This window comes from Esox lucius, chromosome 24 (genome assembly GCF_011004845.1).
Source record: "Esox lucius isolate fEsoLuc1 chromosome 24, fEsoLuc1.pri, whole genome shotgun sequence".
Classification (NCBI taxonomy): Eukaryota; Metazoa; Chordata; class Actinopteri; order Esociformes; family Esocidae; genus Esox; species Esox lucius.
In genome coordinates this window covers 880,853-901,991 of record NC_047592.1, presented here as the reverse complement: position 1 = coordinate 901,991, position 21,139 = coordinate 880,853, and the positions used below count along the sequence as shown (strand labels likewise).

The 21,139-nt window shown below is 44.9% G+C and overlaps 1 protein-coding gene across 2 annotated transcripts in view; it reads right to left on the bottom strand.

Annotated features, from left to right (window-relative positions):
- LOC106023765 (histone-lysine N-methyltransferase, H3 lysine-79 specific) overlaps positions 1-10,564 on the bottom strand; it is a 28,986-nt gene extending 18,422 nt beyond the window's left edge. Inside the window, exons 1-4 of one of the 2 annotated variants that reach the window (XM_034290702.1) lie at positions 10,475-10,564; positions 8,328-9,018; positions 7,998-8,166; positions 7,025-7,189 (exon numbers count right to left, since the gene is read on the bottom strand). Coding sequence is in view for 1 of the 2 variants with exons in the window: in XM_010865228.3 (XP_010863530.2) it covers positions 6,220-7,185 (966 nt within the window). In the remaining variant the exon portion in view is untranslated. Of the gene's footprint in view, positions 1-6,073; positions 7,190-7,997; positions 8,167-8,327; positions 9,019-10,474 lie in introns of those variants that run through there. The other variant, XM_010865228.3, reaches the window with a different exon arrangement.
- Between the last annotated feature and the right edge of the window lie 10,575 nt (positions 10,565-21,139).

The following is a 21,139-nucleotide window of genomic DNA, read 5'->3' as shown; positions in this document are numbered from 1 at the left end:
GGTGAAGGTTTGGGAGGAATGTGTGCTGGGGGTTGTAGTTTTAGCAGCCTCCCGGTGGGGGTTTGGGAGGAATAAATAATAATAATACATTATATTTATATAGTGCTTTTCAGGGACCCAAAGATGCTGTACAAAAGTGACATGGAACAGAAAACAAACAGAAACAAAGAAAATACTATGAGAAAACAAGTCTTGAGGTGTTGCTGGAAGATGGTGATAGTCTCAGAGTAACGGATGGTTTTGAGGAGAGAGTTCCAGAGACGAGGAGCAACCCTTGAGAATGCCCTGTCACCAAAGCCTTGGAGCTTGGACTTGGGATTATGAAGTGTCCTGCAGTACTGGAATGGAGTGAGTTTGTTGGTTGAATGTGAATGTGCGCTGGGGGTTGTAATTTTAGCAGCCTCCCAGTGGGGGTTTGGGAGGAATGTGTGCTGGGGGTTGTAGTTTTCGCAGCCTCCCGTTGGGGGTTTGGGAGGAATGTGTGCTGGGGGTTGTAGTTTTAGCAGCCTCCCAGTAGGGGTTTGGGAGGAATGTGTGCTGGGGGTTGTAGTTTTAGCAGCCTCCCAGTGGGGGTTTGGGAGGAATGTGTGCTGGGGGTTGTAGTTTTAGCAGCCTCCCGGTGGAGATCTGGGAGGAATGGTGCCTTGCTGTCGTAACTTTGACAGCCTCTTCATCTTCCATCTCCTGGCCATCTTCTTCAACCTCCATCTTGCAGCCTTCTCCCGCTCATCTTCTGTTGTTTTGGCCTCCGTGCCCAGTTGCAGCACAACTGCTGGGCAGAAGCCCTGGAGAAGTTCAACACTGGAGAAGTTCAACACTGGTGAAGGCCAACACTGGAGAAGGTCAACACTGGAGGAGCTCAACGCCAGAGAAGTTCAACACTGGAGAAGTTTAAAACGGGAGGAGCTCAACACTGGAGAAACTCAACACTGGAGAGGTTCAACAATGGAGAAGCTCAACACTGGAGAAGTTCAACACTGGAGGAGCTCAACACTAGAGAAGTTCAACACTGGAGAAGATCTTGTTCATCTTCTATAGTTTTTGTCCTCAGACCTGAAATACCTCTCCTGACAAGGTCCCAAAAGGAGGCAGGTGTGAAGCCTTCTGAACCCTTCTGTATCTGTGCCAAAGATAAGATGGGTTGAGGTCTGTCTGTAACTGTGCCACACATAAGATGGGTTGAGGTCTGTCTGTAACTGTGCCATATATAAGATGGCTTGAGGTCTGTCTGTAGCTGTGCCATAGATAAGATGGGTGGAGGTCTGTCTATAGCTGGGCCATAGATAAGATGGGTTGAGGCCTGTCTGTAGCTGTGCCATAGATAAGATGGGTTGAGGCCTGTCTGTAGCTGTGCCATAGATAAGATGGGTTGAGGTCTGTCTGTAGCTGTGCCATAGATAAGATGGGTTGAGGTCTGTCTGTAGCTGTGCCATAGATAAGATGGGTTGAGGTCTGTCTGTATCTGTGCCATAGATAAGATGGGTTGAGGGGTTGTCTGTAGCTGTGCCATAGATAACACGGGTTGAGACCTGTCTGTATCTGTGCCATAGATAAGATGGGTTGAGGCCTGGCGACTTCGGTTGGGGCCACATTACAACTAGGGACCAAGGTCTTTGCCTATCCTTGCTGTCCGTGAACAGTCTAGAGCAGATTTGGACGTAGTGTAACACGGTCAAATTATTACACTGGATTTTGGAAAGCAGTTAAGCAGGTTTCTAATCAATCAACATAATACAATTCATACAGAAGTTTATTAGTGTTCATAATGCAGTAAACACACAAATCATGATGAAGATAATCAAAGTGATACAAAAGTAAATCTGTCGTCTACAAAAGTAAATAATCTACAGTGACATGGTACACAGTGAAGGCAAAGTATGAGCAACACACTGTATAACTGATATGGTACACAGTGAAGGCAAAGTATGAGCAACACACTGTATGACTGATATGGTACACAGTGAAGGCAAAGTATGAGCAACACACTGTATGACTGATATGGTACACAGTGAAGGCAAAGTATGAGCAACACACTGTATAACTGATATGGTACACAGTGAAGGTAAAGTATGAGCAACACACTGTATAACTGATATGGTACACAGTGAAGGCAAAGTATGAGCAACACACTGTATAACTGATATGGTACACAGTGAAGGTAAAGTATGAGCAACACACTATATAACTGATATGGTACACAGTGAAGGCAAAGTATGAGCAACACACTATATAACTGATATGGTACACAGTGAAGGTAAAGTATGAGCAACACACTATATAACTGATATGGTACACAGTGAAGGCAAAGTATGAGCAACACACTATATAACTGATATGGTACACAGTGAAGGTAAAGTATGAGCAACACACTATATAACTGATATGGTACACAGTGAAGGCAAAGTATGAGCAACACACTATATAACTCATATGGTACACAGTGAAGGCAAAGTATGAGCAACACACTATATAACTGATATGGTACACAGTGAAGGTAAAGTATGAGCATTACACTGTATAACTCATATGGTACACAGTGAAGGTAAAGTATGAGCAACACACTGTATAACTCATATGGTACACAGTGAAGGTAAAGTATGAGCAACACACTGTATAACTCATATGGTACACAGTGAAGGTAAAGTATGAGCAACACACTGTATAACTGATACGGTACACAGTGAAGGCAAAGTATGAGCAACACACTGTATAACTGAGGTCTGTGAACTTGAAGTCATAATCTATATTATAACGCTGTTTCCAAAAAGTTGGAATGTAAAATGTAAATAAAAACTGAATGTAAATGATGTGCAAATCATTTAAATGCTATATTCAATATAAAATAGTACAAAGACAACATATCAAATGTTGAAACTGAGAAATGTTATTGTTTTCTTCCCTGGCAACAGGGAAAATGTCCTTCCTGGATAGACAATGGGGAAAATATTACTTTGCGTTCCATATCCACCTCAGTGTCTCTGCCTCCTCCATGGATCCACCCCACCTCAGTGTCTCTGCCTCCTCCATGGATCCACCCCACCTCAGTGTCTCTGCCTCCTCCATGGATCCACCCACCTCAGTGTCTCTGCCTCCTCCATGGATCCACCCACCTCAGTGTCTCTGCCTCCTCCATGGATCCACCTCAGTGTCTCTGCCTCCTCCATGGATCCACCCCACCTCAGTGTCTCTGCCTCCTCCATGGATCCATCCCACCTCAGTGTCTCTGCACGCCTCCTCCATGGATCCACCCCACCTCGGTGTCTCTGCCTCCTCCATGGATCCACCTCAGTGTCTCTGCCTCCTCCATGGATCCACCCCACCTCGGTGTCTCTGCCTCCTCCATGGATCCACCCCACCTCAGTGTCTCTGCACGCCTCCTCCATGGATCCACCCACCTCAGTGTCTCTGCACGCCTCCTCCATGGATCCACCCCACCTCGGTGTCTCTGCCTCCTCCATGGATCCACCTCAGTGTCTCTGCCTCCTCCATGGATCCACCCCACCTCAGTGTCTCTGCCTCCTCCATGGATCCATCCCACCTCAGTGTCTCTGCCTCCTCCATGGATCCACCCCACCTCAGTGTCTCTGCCTCCTCCATGGATCCACCCACCTCAGTGTCTCTGCCTCCTCCATGGATCCACCCCACCTCAGTGTCTCTGCCTCCTCCATGGATCCATCCCACCTCAGTGTCTCTGCCTCCTCCATGGATCCACCCCACCTCAGTGTCTCTGCCTCCTCCATGGATCCACCTCAGTGTCTCTGCCTCCTCCATGGATCCATCCCACCTCAGTGTCTCTGCCTCCTCCATGGATCCACCCCACCTCAGTGTCTCTGCCTCCTCCATGGATCCACCCACCTCAGTGTCTCTGCCTCCTCCATGGATCCACCCCACCTCAGTGTCTCTGCCTCCTCCATGGATCCACCCCACCTCAGTGTCTCTGCCTCCTCCATGGATCCACCCCACCTCAGTGTCTCTGCGTCCTCCATGGATCCATCCCACCTCAGTGTCTCTGCCTCCTCCATGGATCCACCCACCTCAGTGTCTCTGCCTCCTCCATGGATCCACCCCACCTCAGTGTCTCTGCCTCCTCCATGGATCCACCCCACCTCAGTGTCTCTGCCTCCTCCATGGATCCACCCCACCTCAGTGTCTCTGCCTCCTCCATGGATCCACCCCACCTCAGTGTCTCTGCCTCCTCCATGGATCCACCCCACCTCAGTGTCTCTGCCTCCTCCATGGATCCACCCCACCTCAGTGTCTTCGTATACCTCCTCCATTGCTTGCAGAAGAGGCAGGAGGTTCACCAAAGTGGATCTAACGTCATTGGCAATATGTTCCTTTCTCTAAATGCCTCCATGTTGGCAAAGTTGTCACAATATGGGAGAGCTTACCTGATGTTTATATGTAGTAGGTGGGCTCAGACTTATTGGTGTTCAATCACGGTTGAACTGTTTTCATGTGTGTGGAGTTTTTGCATTTTGCATTTTGAAAAGTGTTTTCCCAATGATTGCAAGAGATTTAATTCTTGAACGAAGGGTCTAATATAAACAGTGTGTAGTGTTTTGGAAAGTACATGTGTTTTAGAATTGCAAACAAAGTGCAAAGCAGAAAATGTGTTTTTAATTTTGGTTACGAAAGTTAAGGTTTTGTTGCTTTTGTCTAAGCATTCACTTTTAGTGTGTAAGCAACTGGCAAAAACTGTAATGGTCAGAGATCCTGCGGTTCCAGATACCTGACTGGCAAACAGTGTGATGGATCCACCTGCAGGACCCCTGACTGGCACACAGTGTGATGGATCCACCTGCAGGACCCCTGACTGGCACACAGTGGGATGGATCCACCTGCAGGACCCCTGACTGGCACACAGTGTGATGGATCCACCTGCAGGGTCCCTGACTGGCACACAGTGATATGGATCCACCTGCAGGACCCCTGACTGGCACACAGTGTGATGGATCCACCTGCAGGGTCCCTGACTGGCACACAGTGTGATGGATCCACCTGCAGGGCCCCTGACTGGCACACAGTGGGATGGACCCACCTGCAGGGCCCCTGACTGGCACACAGTGTGATGGACCCACCTGCAGGGCCCCTGACTGGCACACAGTGTGATGGACCCACCTGCAGGGCCCCTGACTGGCACACAGTGTGATGGATCCACCTGCAGGACCCCTGACTGGCACACAGTGTGATGGATCCACCTGCAGGGCCCCTGACTGGCACACAGTGTGATGGACCCACCTGCAGGGCCCCTGACTGGCACACAGTGTGATGGACCCACCTGCAGGGCCCCTGACTGGCACACAGTGTGATGGACCCACCTGCAGGGCCCCTGACTGGCACACAGTGTGATGGATCCACCTGCAGGACCCCTGACTGGCACACAGTGTGATGGATCCACCTGCAGGGCCCCTGACTGGCACACAGTGTGATGGATCCACCTGCAGGACCCCTGACTGACACACAGTGTGATGGATCCACCTGCAGGGCCCCTGACTGGCACACAGTGTGATGGACCCACCTGCAGGGCCCCTGACTGGCACACAGTGTGATGGACCCACCTGCAGGGCCCCTGACTGGCACACAGTGTGATGGATCCACCTGCAGGGCCCCTGACTGGCACACAGTGTGATGGATCCACCTGCAGGGCCCCTGACTGGCACACAGTGTGATGGACCCACCTGCAGGGACCCTGACTGGCACACAGTGGGATGGATCCAAAATGGGCATGAATTTTTCCAAAAACAAAAACGAAAAATACGACGAGACCCCAAACTGTTGAGCAGATGAAATCCAATATCAAGCAAGAATGGGAAAACATTTCACTTTCAAAACTACAGCAATTTGTCTCCTCAGTTGCTGAACACTTACATAGTATTGTTAAAGCGGTGATGCAACACAGTAATAAACATGCTCCTGTCCCAAATGCTTTAAATGTGTTGCTGGTGTCAAATTCAAAATGGGCATGAATTTTTCCAAAAACTGAAACATTTCTCTGGTTCAACATTTGATATGCTTACTTTGTACTATTTTCTATTAAATATAGGGGAAAAGATTTGCACATTATTGCATTGTTTTTATTTGCATTTCACACCGCATCCCAACTGTTTTGGAAAAGGGAAATGTGCTGATAATTAAAAAAAGTTTCCAACACGGCTATCAGAAATGGATGATTACTGTTATATCATGATATTAGTGGTACATGTTGTGTAATCCTTTTCAATGCCTGTAATCTGCTTCCCTCGATGGAAACTCAAACACTTTTTCATAGGCACTTCTAATGTGATTTCTGAGGTGGGCATCAATGTTCCTGTTCGTCATGGCAACGCGGTCATAAGTACAGGCGTACTGCCTCTTACGTCTCCAGGGCTCAGAGTTGATCGGGGATTGGTAAGGCAAACAGGCTGCCAGGTGGACTTTTGCCGTGTATCCGGCAACAGACAGCATGAAGGACAGGGCGTACATCACCACAAACAGGGGAACAGGAACAAACACAGACCTCAGCCATGACGGCACGATGTAGCGGATGACCAGGCGATCAACGCCACCTTCCTGGATGAAATACATTAAACACTGGTCAACCGGCTCGTCATCCACTGCAGGCGACACCCACACCCAAGGGATGAGAGCCCCCCCTGCCGAGCTCATGCTGTTCCAGTGGGGGGGCAGGAGGCTGGGTGGGAGCAGGGCTTCAGCAGCGGCTACATCGTGGTTGTTGACCATGTTAATGAAAAGCCTGTCGGGGGGTTGTATTTTCCCACTGGCTATTCCATACGCCACCTGGGCAGTGATGCTGCAGTTCCAAGGTGAGTAAAGGACCAGGTCGTCCACTGAGGGTGAGATCAGTTCGCTAGCTGGTATGGAGTCATCAGTGATGGAACCATGGGCTATAAACACAATATCTAGTTTCCTCTTCCTGTACCTTCTCTTGCTACGTTCGCGAGAGGACTCATCTTCTCTTCTCTCCTTCTCCTTTAGGAAATTCTTGAAGTAATTACGAAAGAGTTGTATCTCATTTGCAAACCTTTTCTGGTTGTTTTCTTTCTGAAGCCACTGCCTTCCCAAAGCATCTGCGTAGTAGTTTGACACATATTCAGTTATGATCTTGAACTTCCTGTCAGTGATGTCTGTGGTTTCATCCAGGTCTTTAAAGGCCTGATGAACTTCAACCATCTCTTGTAACATTTCCCTGCAAGACAATGTCAGAGGAGAAATGCATGATGTCAGGACTGTTTCTGAGGGATCAGGATGAACCATCGATGTGTTGGAATATACAGTAAAATTAGTGAATTTGAGACTAATATGAGTCTCATACACAGTGTTCACATTTTTGACGGACTGAGTAAGCGGAGCCGGACAAGAAGAGTGAATGTCTCTTACTGAGTGACTGACTGTCTGACTGACTGACTACCCTCGTTAAATAGGTTAGAGAAGCGGACCTGCGAACTATAGGTCCCGCTTTCGAATCTTGTCACAGTCAAAACCAATGATGCATTAGGATTTGTTCTGGAAAGACAAAAACATCCTTGGCTACAACCTTCTGTGGCTGTTTTATAGTAAGCTTAAACTAAAACTGTTTTTGGTTATTGCGACTATTTCTGGTGGATTTTCAAAGTACGCATCTGTGCCTGCTTTTTGGGGTAAATAGGCTTTATCAAAACTCCTTGGGCAGTAAAAGTTTCCATGATTCTTTCGTCTTTTCACTTGAGGAAAAAGTTGCCTATATTGATAGTTATTGTAACAATGTAATTCACGAATAATAGAAAAACTAATATTTTTGTCATTGGTAGCTCATCTTCAGTCTTGCTAGTAATTGCTCAATTCTTATGACTATTCCAAGTACTAAATTATTAAAACTGGCTTTTGCCAGTGGCAAGAGCCCAACAGTTCATAGATGCTATTTGTGGTGGAGGTAAACTTAATAAGAAACGTTAGTCAGTTTACATGTGTTCTGTGTTGTGGTTCTCTGCAGTTGAAGACAGAGGGTGTTGACTCACTGGATGGGTTTCAGCTTGTCTCTGATCTCCTGCTGGGCTTCCTCAATGTTCTGGGCTGCATCTCGCAGGGCTTTGCTGGCCTGTGTGATGTGGTTCCCCGGATCATTTCACCTGTGGACTCCAGCAGCTCTGGGAGGGAGAGAACCAGGCCAAACACACCTCCTGCAACCTGGGGAAACAATACATAAACCTTTAACAGACATTAGAACATTAGAGAACGTCACACAATCTCATCAGGTACGTATATTCAAGTAAACCAAGGTTTACAAAAGACATTTGTGTGATGGATGGGGCATATTAGAAATGCTGGCCACTTCATCTTCACCTTACCCTTGCTGCCCCTTTGGTTAGCTGCTTTAACCCTATGTATCCCACATCTTGAAGTACATTGATGAGGAGCTTTTTGAAGACGGGGGAGGCCAGCTTACACTGCATGGCAGTGTAAAATGAAACGGATCCAGACACGGCGGCTGAGAATGTGGCTGATTTCAGCCGATCCAGGAAGTTGTCAGGCAAGTGAATTCCACTCCGTCTGGCCATCGCCTGTAGTAAACGGTCAGTCATTTGGTGCTGCTTGGAGTCTCCGTCACAGGGGAGCCCCTGCCCTTCGCACTCCTCGGAGAACTCTGTTAGAAGTTTCTGGATCTCCTGTCCGATCTCCAAATCCCTCTTGATGACCCCCTCGGCCTCCTCCATGGTGCTGCTGGACTTGAACTGTTCAATGATCGATGCGCCGGCGCTGATTGCTGCCCCCGTAAGGGAGGCCGTGGTGCCCCCCACTGCCATGACCAGCACCGGTGTGGCCAGACCCGCTGTGAAGAAGGTCAGCGCCCCTGCACCAATCACAGACAGGCTCCCGACCACGGCCACTGCACTGCCGGAAACCTGAGCTACGTTGGTTGCCTCTCTCATTCTCTCCAGGAATCGAGCCAAGGCCAGTAGCTTAGAGACACAGTCCCTCCTAATGTCAAGCCAGGCCAGGAGTCGGTCACACAGGCGGTCTGCAACGTCCATGGTGGATCTAGAAGTGACGTCACAGGGACATTAATACATCTTTGAAGACAATATGGAGTGTTATGGACATTTAGAACTAAGGTACATTTGAGAAATGTCTGTCTTTCTATTGGCTGGTATGTAAATCTTTACTTTGATTGTGACACACGTTTGTATAATATCAGAGGATTATTAGGTACTTTGACCATGTTCTCCTGCCTGGACCAAGGAGGGTGTCAGTCCTTTTTTTCCTTAGGAATGTGGTCCTTGGGGGGAAGTAGGAGCAATTGGCTTGTTTAGGTAAACGCAACAGTAAACATTATGGCAGGAAGGATAAGGTGGGGGGACAGCCCGCCCTTTGGGTAAAATCTTTGTGACACAAGACAGATGGGCAACAACTTACCACACCCCTTTTAACTGTAATAAATACGGACTGTTCATGTATTGAGTCAGAGACTCCTCGGACGATTATGTTTGTAAGCGTTTGACGCGTCTCTCTTATTTGCAAATAATAAATGTTTAAATTGTGCCGAGGGAATTTTGTCTCTGTACTTCCTCCTTTGAGAGTTCTGATCGATGGAATTACCATCACAGGAGCCAAATGGAGGATAACCTTTCAATCTGCTCCCTATAAATCTCCAGTCCTACTCCGACATGGTTTACTCATAAACCCCCTGAGTTTGGGCTTCCTGTCTTCCTATTCTGTATCATTTTGGTGTTACAGAACACTGGATTACTAACAGCCTCTGTCAAACCAGAACATGAGAAAACTCTGAGTGTTTTGCTACTGAAAGACAGCATGAAGTGTTGCCTGTTAAGAAACAATGGCACTTTTGTGAGGCTACTTTTTTAAGGCTACTGATATTAATTGTCATGCCTGTAACCTAAATTGTTGTAGCCTTAAATATGTCCAATTTACTTTGGTGCAGTGGCTCACAGAATAGCCAATACAGGAATGTTTTATTCAATTTATAAAGGGCTCATTATAACAACACTTATTCTATAGTTGTTACCAATGGGAGTAAAAAGATCCTGACAGCAGATGAAAACTAAATATAAAAACACAAAACATTTCGGAGAAAACATCTACATGATCATTGATATACATCATCTACATAATCCAACAAAACAATAGTCATCATGTTTTCTGTCTTTGTCATGAGGACTTTCTTGAATGTTACATGCATGAGCATGTTATTGCATCAACCAATCTGCACTTCATTTAACACAATGATTCAAACAAGAACCAGTCATTCTGGAACCAAACACTTCCTCATCTCTTCAAGAAAAGCCGGTTATTTCCAAAGAACCCTGAATTTGTTGAGTCATTTTCTTGGAAAACCTCTCCGCTGGTTTGTTTCCTTTCTACTGTTTGTCATCGACAACTAAAGTACACCAACTAAAAATATATCACTCCTGGCATTCATTCACATACTTAATGCTAGACTATTCCAATTGTTCTAAAATACTATAAAAGTACTTACTTTATTATTTTCTATTCTTCGGTTTTGAGTTTTCTTCTCTGATTACTCAAAATGGAGCCTGAACAAAATCAAGACAACTTCCAGTTTCACTTTTGCCGTCTCCTGTCAGAATAATGTTGTTGTATTGGAATTCCCCAGTAGAGGGCAGCATACAGCTGCTGTAACCACATTCATTATACATTGTGTAAGACTCAAAAAGTCTGAGTGTTCTCTTTGTGGTAGGTTGGATTTATCCAGCATAAATTTGAAGTTGTATCTGAAAGAGGATATATAGGCCCTCTGTTCTGAACAATGGTGTTTGTGTAATCAATGTGTTATACACAATTATAACGGTAGGTAAATGCAGAAACACTAGTTGCACAGAATTTCACTGAGAATATGAACTAGGAGAATGTGGTGGAAATTAGGGTTTTTCCCTTACCCAAACCCAAGTAAGACAGAGCCCAAGACTAGTTCACAATAATCAGTTAAATACGTGCAAAGCAAAAAAACAACAAGAATTGCAATATTGGTGACGGCTCCCAAAAATGGCAATGAGAGCATCGTTTTATGCAGTCTAAAATGTATCTTTCTATAATCTGATTATATTATAGGGTAACAAAAAGGGGGAGAGGGACTTTGTTAGCTGAAAGCAGGAGTAGAATGTGGAGTTACAGTTCTATGATAAAATTAAGCATTTGTAAGGAATCTATTTGGGTGACCCATTCTTGTTGGCTGGTTGTATTAGGAGAAGTATAAAGCAGGTCAAAGAGCAAGCTAGCATTAATCATTTAATCATTTAGCATGAATCCCACTACTGTCATATTGCTTTCACCGGTGCTGAGACCTCTCCACCTATTCTCTTCTTTCTTTATGACCCAGCCTTTTCCAGTAGAGCCTCTGTTTTTTTTAGAGAGCATATTCTATTTACACATTCAGGTTTCGGTTTTAGACAAAGCACTGGGAAGGACTAATGTAGGCCCTGACAGCAAACATTTAGACTAGTATCAGTAACAGATAGGAGCCAGAGTTCTATGAACCTTTTCACTTGTAATTATGAAGTACATTTTGTTTCTGTCTTAGTCCACCTTGGAGGAAATGTTGCCTAATATGAATAGATTCTTCCTATTATTATTAAGGGAAGACATTTTTATCGGTGATAGCCTATTTAGCATTCTTTCCTAGTTGTTGTTTATTGTTGTTACAAACTGGGCCATGTTATTCTCTTTATATAAAAAAAGAAAAGTGTGGGTGGGGGGGTGTAGTGGGGGAATACAAGCAATTGAGAAATGACAGATACAAGAATGGAGTTAGTTGAATACACACCTCCCTAGTTAAGATTCTAACTTTATGTTGTGTGAGATTCCATCTTTGTTTCCCACCAAGTAGGAGTCCTGAATCCTGAATCACTGATAGAGTTGATACACCTTGTCCACTAACACCTGCGGCCCAGATCATTCCAGGGCCAAACCAAGCCCAGACCTATGAGACTGACTTGGGCTCAGTAAGAGTGGCGAGCCAGCCAGGAAACTGACGGTTCCCACTTCACCAAAACCAAGGAGAGGTGGGTGACAGACTGTCATGTACAACCATTACTGGCAACCATCACAGCCAGAGGAGCTGAGCTCTATGAAGGAGAGGTAACCATCTGGACTGACTCATAGGAAGAGGAACCCTTGACTTTGGGACTTTGGGGTCACAGGGAGGTACAGTACACACAATAGTGGGCACACGCATTAAACGTGGGACCCCAGAATGGCTGACAACATCAAATCACAAGGCACGAAACAGCAGTATCAGTCTTTAAACCCCTGTAGTTTTTCATATCTATAAACTAGGAAGGTTGGAGGAATGGAGAGAACCACACAACACAACGTGGCGTCAACATCCATGACTACACCAGTCAGGAGCCATTCACCAGGACATGGGGAGATCAGGGAGCAGAGGGGAGTTGAATTTTCATTGACTTTTATTATTACATTTTATGTTTGGCTTTTAGCAAAATTACAAGGCCTGTGACGGTAATTGTATCTCTTTTAGAAGGAAGTACAGAGACGAAATACCCTTGGCACAAAGTAACAGTTCATTTATTATTTGCAAATAAGAGACGCGTCAAACGCTTACATACATAATCATCTGTGGAGTCTCTGACTCAAAACATCATTTCAACAGTATATAAGGGAGGAAAAGGGGTGTGGTAAGATGCTGGCATCTGTCTCATGTCAATCAAACACCTATCACACAAGTCAAATGCTATCTTCCCCCACTTTATCCTTCCTGCCATAATGTTTACTGTTGTGTTTACCTAAGCTTCACACAAAGGACAGCTCTCCTTTCTGCCATGAGTAACTTCTTCAATTCTAAGAGTTCTTACAGCATCTGGACAGACAATAGATGCCCCGATGAGTCATACAGATGCGCAGATAAATGAGTACCTTTATAACCAGCCGACACCAGTCAATGATGCCCCCTATGCAAATACCAGATCCCCCTCATTCCTTTACCAGTCTAAACAATGGGACTCAAGTCCTTTAATCAGTAAGAATGCATCAGGCTTCAGAAACTTCCCCAACAGGCCATATCGTACAATTTTGCTCATTATTATACTTTTATTTAATCTTATTTCGACAACAGGACAACAGAATTGTTGAAGAGCTGAACGAAAGTGGAAAAAAGACAAATTGCAAGTGTCTTTTCAAATATTGAGGGATTGCTGGCGTTATTACCAATCCTCAGTTAAAGAGGCTAAAAGAAAATATGTCTCTGACATTGTTCTTCTAAACTGTTGTAAACCTCGTGTGTTGTTTAAAGTTATTAACTCTGCTTTAAATGCACCACAGAATGTCATTGAGGCCTCTCCTGCTGTGTGTGAGAATTTTCTTCACTATTTTATTGATAAAGTCACGTCTACCAGATCACTTAGTTCACCTGCTGCTTCTGATCCTTCGGTGTTTGTCCCCTGCCCTGCTGTGTTTGACACGCTTCAGCCTGTGACCCTGCCTTTCGTGCAGGAGATTGTGGGTCATCTGAAGCCCTCGGGTTCTCCAGATGATACTGTCCCACCCCGATTTTTTAAGGAGGTTTTTTCTACTGTTGGGCCATCTTGTCTCATGGTTATTAATAGCAGTCTGTCGTCTGGAGTAGTTCCTGTAAATCTTAAACATGCAGTTGTACTGCCTACTCTGTTAACCCACAGTGTTTACATGACATTGAAGCTTGGATGTCTTTGAATTTTCTAAATTTTAATGAAGAAAAGACAGAAGTCATGGTCTTGGGTGGTACTTCTGTGACCACTCCCCTAGTTGATCTGGGTTCTCTGGCACAGTATCGCAAGCCAATTGTAAAAAATTGTGGGGTAAAAGTGGTCTGTGATCTCAAATTTGACAGCCAGATTAAAGCTGTGGTGAAGTCTAGCTTTTTTCAGTTAAGGCAGCTGGCAAAAATCAAACCAATCCTTCAGAGACAACATTTTGAGACAGTAATCCATGCCTTTGTGACTACTCGGCTGGATTACTGTAATGCACTTTACATAGGGGCTAGTGGGTCCTCCATTGCTCGTCTTCAACTGGTTCAAAATGTTGCTGCACGTCTTTTAACAGCACTTTTCACCTATTTTAGCTTTACTCCACTGGTTGCCGGTCCATTTCAGGATTCATTTAAAAATTATTTTATTTGTTTTTAAAGCCTTGAATGGCCTTGCCCCACTTTACCTCTCTGAGCTGCTGCACCCCTACAATCCTCTCAGGTCAGCTGACCAGCTGCTCCTGATGGTGTCTAAAGCTAGTCTCAAGCTCAGAGGGGATTGGGCCTCCTCTCTGTCTAATTTTAAAACTCTTCTTAAAACCCACCTATTTTCTTTGGCTTTTAACACCAGGTAGAGTGTTGATGTTATGTGCATATTTGCTTATTTTAATTGATGTTTACTTATTTAATTAATTTATTTTTATTATTTTATATTGGGTACCTCTGTGCTTTTATTGTGTTGTCTATTTATTTTGTTTTATCTTTTGTGCAGCACTTTGGAAACCTTTGTTAAAATTGTGCTAAATAAATAAAGTGGATTGGATTGGATTTGAGATGTCCCTGAAATAGCGCTTTGTAAAGCACTACCCCTATATCAGCAAAAGATCAGTCTTTACTTACCTTTCAATTTAGAACCTACTGGCCAGTGAACAATGTCTTTAAAACATTTAAACAACTTAATTAGACAAACCACCAAATTCAATACACTTACTTTTATTTCCATATTCTTATTTCAAATCATAATTCATAGTTGTTTTTAAGTTGGTGTGACTTGTGATCTTTTCACCAGACTGAAACATTTTTGTTTCTAACATTTAAGTAATGGTCCCACCATCTCTTTAATAGTTCAGTGTAGTTTTTAGTGTTGTTGTAGCCTGTTTGCTGGGGCCCAGGAGAATAATTTAACTGATGCAGTGTTTTGTCTTGTCCTTTCTCCTATAAGGACGGTGTGGCAGACCTCTATCTCAAAGCATGGAGACGAATTGGGAACAATCATGTGAAGTGAAACCTTCTGCAACATTTTCCTTTTGGTACTTTTGAGTTCCAGAAACAGATGTCTGGCATAACGGACATTTGTTTGGGAAAGGCGGAAGGCCTGACCTCCTTGTTATGCCTGGAACACATCTCCAATCCGAAGGTGAGACAGAACAGCACTACATGAAATTGAACCTTGAGCCTTGTGCCCAACAGCAACAGATCTGAGGCACAGAGTCACTTACTACAGAAGAAGATGAGACTGAAGATGAGACTGTGTGTACAGCATCAAGACTGAGGCAAAGAGGCTTTTTGTGTCAATATCAATGGAAGAAGACAACAACAAGACTATGTGCCAAGTAAAGGGAGAGGACTGGGGAGTAACTTCACAATTAAATGTAGACTTTGACATGTATTGGGATAGAGGTCACGCTATATCAGGTCAAAATGGAGTGGGAAGTCACAACTTGTAACTAGAATGTACTAGCTAAATTAAAATCCAATGGGAGTAAAACAGCGGTAAAGATAACTGATTAAGGAAGCAACAACTGATCAACTGATTGACAATAGGCCTTAGCAGTCTGCCCCAATAAACAACACGACAGTTCAACATCTTAGGAAAGGACACATGGATCCTGGCTAACAGACCACGACTCTCCAGCACAGGAGGACATACATCATGAATCCAGCCTGGACTCAAAGAAGGACAAGTTGGCAGATAAACACGAGATCCTAGTCAGCCTACTGGTGATTTCTGTGATCCTGGTCAGCCTACTGGTGATTTCTGTGATCCTGGTCAGCCTACTGGTGATTTCTGTGATCCTGGTCAGCCTACTGGTGATTTCTGTGATCCTGGTCAGCCTACTGGTGATTTCTGTGTAGTCTAGAATCCACAGGAACTGCCAAGGGCAAGCCTGGAAATTGACTTTGACAGCCGAAACAAACCGAGACCAGATGTCACCACACGTAAATGCACTTACACTGCACCCTTACACTGCACCCTTACACTGCACCCTTACACTGCACCCTTACACTGCACCTCAACACTTCCACCACACACCCATACACTCCAACAACACATTCTGGAGGCTCTCTCACCTATACATTACAAATTACATGATACATAAATATCTCTAACACGTTTTACACTGTATGCATGTCTTTCATAATTTCAACCCCAAAAAGGGAGCTAAACTATCTCTCCTCCATTAGTGAACCGTACGGTTTGCAGGGGGGACAGAATAGCCGATATAGAATGTTTGTTTACCCCAGGGTCTTCTGGGACTGTATTTAGCCTCTTATCTGATGTGTAAAACAGCTTCATGGGACCAGGAAAAGAAGGAAGCAGTTATAGGCAACGATGGCCCAGATAACTCATGTGCCCATAAGATACAAAGTCAGAATTATATTTTCTGTAATTAACCCATCCACATTAACCATTGGTACTGTGTTCTACTGTAGTTTCTCCACTCCTGAAAGAGCTCCAAAACAAGAGAACCGGGCGATTCGCCCAGGCCACCAGGTGGTGGTAAACTGAAACAGACTCAAGGGAACCGACACACACCATGATTCACCCAAGGGGGTTGGTCACACTCCGCCAGCCTCTCTTTTTGTTCAGGACCAGGCCGTTAAAGGCAGGACTAGTAACTTATATAGTCAACTTACTCTCGCTCATTCAAGAGCCATCAAGAAAGGTAGGTTTAGAAGTAGAACATCTTGCTAATGGGACCGCTAGGGCCAGTTATTAGGTCTCTAAGGAGCTGGAAGCTGTATGCTTGCTTGCTCTCCTGAACAGGGCAGCCTTACATTATCTATTATTCTCCCAGGGAGGAACCTGTGCTCTGATAGGACAGGAATGCTGTACATTTGAACCTAATTACAACTCCACTGTTTCTGAAATTATTCAAGTTTCCCACCAGGCCCACAATGATAACATCAAAGGACCACTTTCCTGGATAGCTGGGCTGTGGGGTCAGTATTACTGGGTAGTCTTTGAATGGATTGGTAAAGTCATTATAGTCATAGTGGCCATAGACCTGTTAGTACTCCTCCTACATGCCAGTTGTCGAGTGGCCCTGAAAATATTGTGTTACAATAATAATCAATTTGGCATAGAGCTAAAAGACATCCCAATGTTCAGAATTGATCTACCGATACTGATTTACTGATGCTCACATACTGACTGCTTCACAAGTCCACACTTGTAAATATACTCATAGTTAACCTGGTATACATCAAACCCAGAGGTTCCTTGGCCCATTGTCCCCGGCCAGCTTGGCGTGGGCACCCCCTCTACGTCCGGAGGCCTCCCTGGTCTTTGGGCGGAGTGAGGACTGGTGGGGCTTCAAGGACCCGCCGTACCGGTTCTCGCCGCCAGAGGTAAAGTCCCCGGCGCCCTCTCCTGTCCCGGCCGCCTCGGCGCCCTCCGCCAGCCCTCCGTCGGTTCTGCCTCCCCGGCCTGTCCCGACGGCTCCGCCGCCCTGGTTAGTCTCGGCGGGTGTGTGCCGGTGGGGGTTCTGCGCTGCGCTGCCCCGCCCCCCCTCCCTTGGGCTGGGGTTTGTCTTGGCCAGTCCGGTGGGCGGGCCTTTGGGCTGGGGTACTGTCATGGTGCGGTGAGCAGCAGCGCCACCGTGCCATATTTTCTCAAGTTCCCATATCACATGAACACATACCGGACTGTCACTTGTTTTCAAATCTTCACACCAGGTCCCAATTTGTATCGTTTGTATGTGTTTAAATGTTTCCCCTCTGCTCCCCACATTGTGGGTCATTGTTTCTGTTGCTGTCTTTTTGTATGCCGGTGAGTGTTGTTTAATGTACTGTTTGAATGTTAATTGTTAAGACGCGTTGTTGTGCACTTTATTTTCGTTCAGTCAGTAGTTAGTTTTGTTTTCCGTTCGTTTTGTTTGTTTCATAAAAACCACGAACGAGAGAAATGCCTGGGCCTGATTCCTTCAACACTACACCACAACAAAATCATTACAGTAAGAGAGGTTCAGGACATTTTTAGGACAACTGAGATTTTGAGGACCATAACTATTTAAGGAGGAGTCAGTTATTTGTTTTCTAATGGTGATGATCTTTTCATCAAAGTAGTTCATGTATTCATTACAACTAAAGTGAAGACCCACTTCACTTGTTGAGCTTTGCTTTTTTGTTAACTTTGCAACTGTATCAGAGAGACATTTTGGATTGTTTTTGTTCGCCTCAATCAGGTTGGAGAAATAAGCTGATCGAGCAGACGTGAGTGATTTTCGGTATTGTAGTGTACTGTCTATCCAGGCTAGTCTGAATACTTCCAACTTGGTGGAGCGCCACTTTCGCTCCAATTTTCTGGAGGCTTGCTTAAGTGCTCTAGTATTGTCTGTGTACCAGGGAGCAAGTTTCTTGTTGCGTATTTCTTTTGTTTTTAGTGGTGAAACTGTGTCTAATGAATTTTGCAGTGTTGAGTTTAGATCCTCGATTTGATCGTTTACAGATTTATTTACTGTCGTTAATAAGCGAACTTGTAAGAATATCAAGGAATTTATTTGTAGTCTGATAATTTATAGTACGGCTTTTGAAACTCATTGTTTGAGGAGCAAGTGGATTTCTTGTTTTAACGGTAAATGTAATAAGACAGTGATCCGATAATCCAGGATTTTGGGGGGACCTTATTAGATCTCCAATATCTATTTCTCGTGACAGGACTAAATCTAAGGTATGATTGTGGCAGTGTGTTGGACCTGAGACATGTTGGATAAAACCCATTGAGTCAATTATGGCTTCAAAGGCTTTTTGAAGAGGATCATTGGACTTTTCCATATGAATATTGAAATTGACAAAAATTTTAATACTATCTGCCATGAATACAAGGTTAGACAAGAATTCTGGAAACTCATTGAGGAACATTGTGTCTGGCCCGGGGGGCCTATAAATAGTAGCTATGTAAAATGATTTATCGGCCTGGTTAACTTTCATGAGTAAAACTTCAAAAGAATGAAACTCAGTGATATGTTTGAGAGTACATTTATATTTACTGTCATAAATATTAGCAACACCCCCTCCTTTTCGGGATGCACGAGGGATATGATCACTAATATAACCAGGAGGAGAGGCCTCATTTAAGGCAATTAATTCATCAGGCTTTAGCCACATTTCACATAAACCAATAACATCTAGTTTATGATCAGAGATTAATTCATTTACTGCAACTGCCTTTGGAGCAATGGATCTAACATTTAGGAGTCCCTTTTTGAGATGCGAGGTGATACATTCATTTTTTTTTGTGACCGAGGTGGAAGAAGGCTTTATCTTAATAAGGTTGTTTTTGTTAGCACTACCTTGTTTAACTTTTCTCAGCCTGGAACGAGTCACAGTGGCAATAAGTAAACCTGTACTAACTACTCTGGCTATGCTATCGACAGACTCCACCATGCTAGCAGGCTGGCTAACAGCCTGACCTGCACCCTATCTCATGTTAAAGCTATAGGAGTGAGACTCCTGTCAATGTTCCTAGATAAAAGAAGAGCACCACTCCAGCTAGGATGGAGTCCGTCGCTCCTCAGCAAATCAGGCCTGGCCCTATTTCTGGGAGAGTCCCAAAAAGAAGGCCAGTTATCTACAAACTCTACCTCCTGCGACGGGCAGAACTCCGTTTTCAGCCAGCGATTGAGTTGCGCAAGTCTGCTGTAGAGCTCGTCACCACCCCTAGCTGGGAGGGGGCCAGAGACAATTACTTGATGCCGACACATCTTTCTAGCTAGTTTACACGCTGATGCTATGTTCTGCTTCGTAACATTTCTTTCCAGTGACCAAGAGAAAGTTCTTGCCTGGCTGCAGGAGCTGTGCCGGGGAGCTAACAAGACTATCGTTTCTTCCTGGTGGCACAGACGCAGATTTTTCTATTTCTACACTAACATAATCCTTGCCTGACATTTGCATCAGAAGCCGAGCCTCTAACTCTGCTATCTTTAACTGAAGACGATAGTTCTCCTCCGTGTTGTTGCTACAACAATTACAGTGATAAGGCTTTTTAATGATACTTAGCCTCGGGTGTTCAAATAGAATTTTGACCAATTCGTTTATATAGAGTAAAAGTTTATATAAAGTAAATTTGAAAAAGTTTGGCAGGTAGCCAGGTAGGTAACAGCAGGCAGCGTACAGCACGTCAACAATCCCACAATGCAATCATTACCTCACCCCGATATCACTACCAGGCTTGGGGCAAGGTCATTTTGGCCTTCGGTGTCACAAAACTGTTTAGGGCACAAAGGCGAGTGAAATAAGAGGATTAGGAGCTTACAAACAAAGAACTTGAATTGTTAATAAGAAAAAAAGCATTATTGACATAAAAACATACATTATTCACTTTTTATATCATGCATGATATGGTTTATCCACATAAAACGTTCAATTATTATGTTTTAATTCTTGAAATTACATCTACTCCTCCCTCAAAATAATGCTGGGGATCTCATGGCTGCTTTTTGCGGATGATGTGGTCCTGATGGCATCATCGGTCTGTGACCTTCAGCACTCACTGGACCAGTTCGCAGCTGAGTGTGAAGCGGTTGGGATGAGGATTAGCACATCTTAATCTGAGGCCATGGTTCTCAGCAGGAAACCGATGGAGCGCCTCCTCCGGGTAGGGAATGAGGCGTTACCCCAAGTAAAGGAGTTCAAGTATCTAGGGGTCTTGTTCGTGAGTGAGGGGACAATGGAGCGGGAGATTGGCCAGAGAAATGGAGCAGCAGGGGCGGTATTGCATTCGCTTTACCGCACCGTTGTGACGAAAAGAGAGCTGAGCCGGAAGGCAAAGCTCTTGATATACCGGTCAATTTTCGTTCCTACCCTCACCTATGGTCATGAAGGCTGGGTCATGACCGAAAGAACAAGATTGCGAGTACAAGGGGTGGCTGGCTTCTCCCTTAGGGATAGGGTGAGAAGCTCAGCCATCCGTGAGGAACTCTGAGTAGAGCCGTTGCTCCTTTGCATCGAAAGGAGCCAGTTGAGGTGGTTCGGGCATCTGGTAAGGATGCCCCCAGGACGTCTCCCTAGGGAGGTGTTCCAGGCACGTCCAGCTGGGAGGAGACCTCGGGGTAGGCCCAGGACTAGGTGGAGAGATTATATTTCGACACTAGCCTGGGACCGCCTCGGGATCCCCCAGTCAAAGCTGGCAAATGTGGCTCGGGAAGAGAAGTTTGGGGT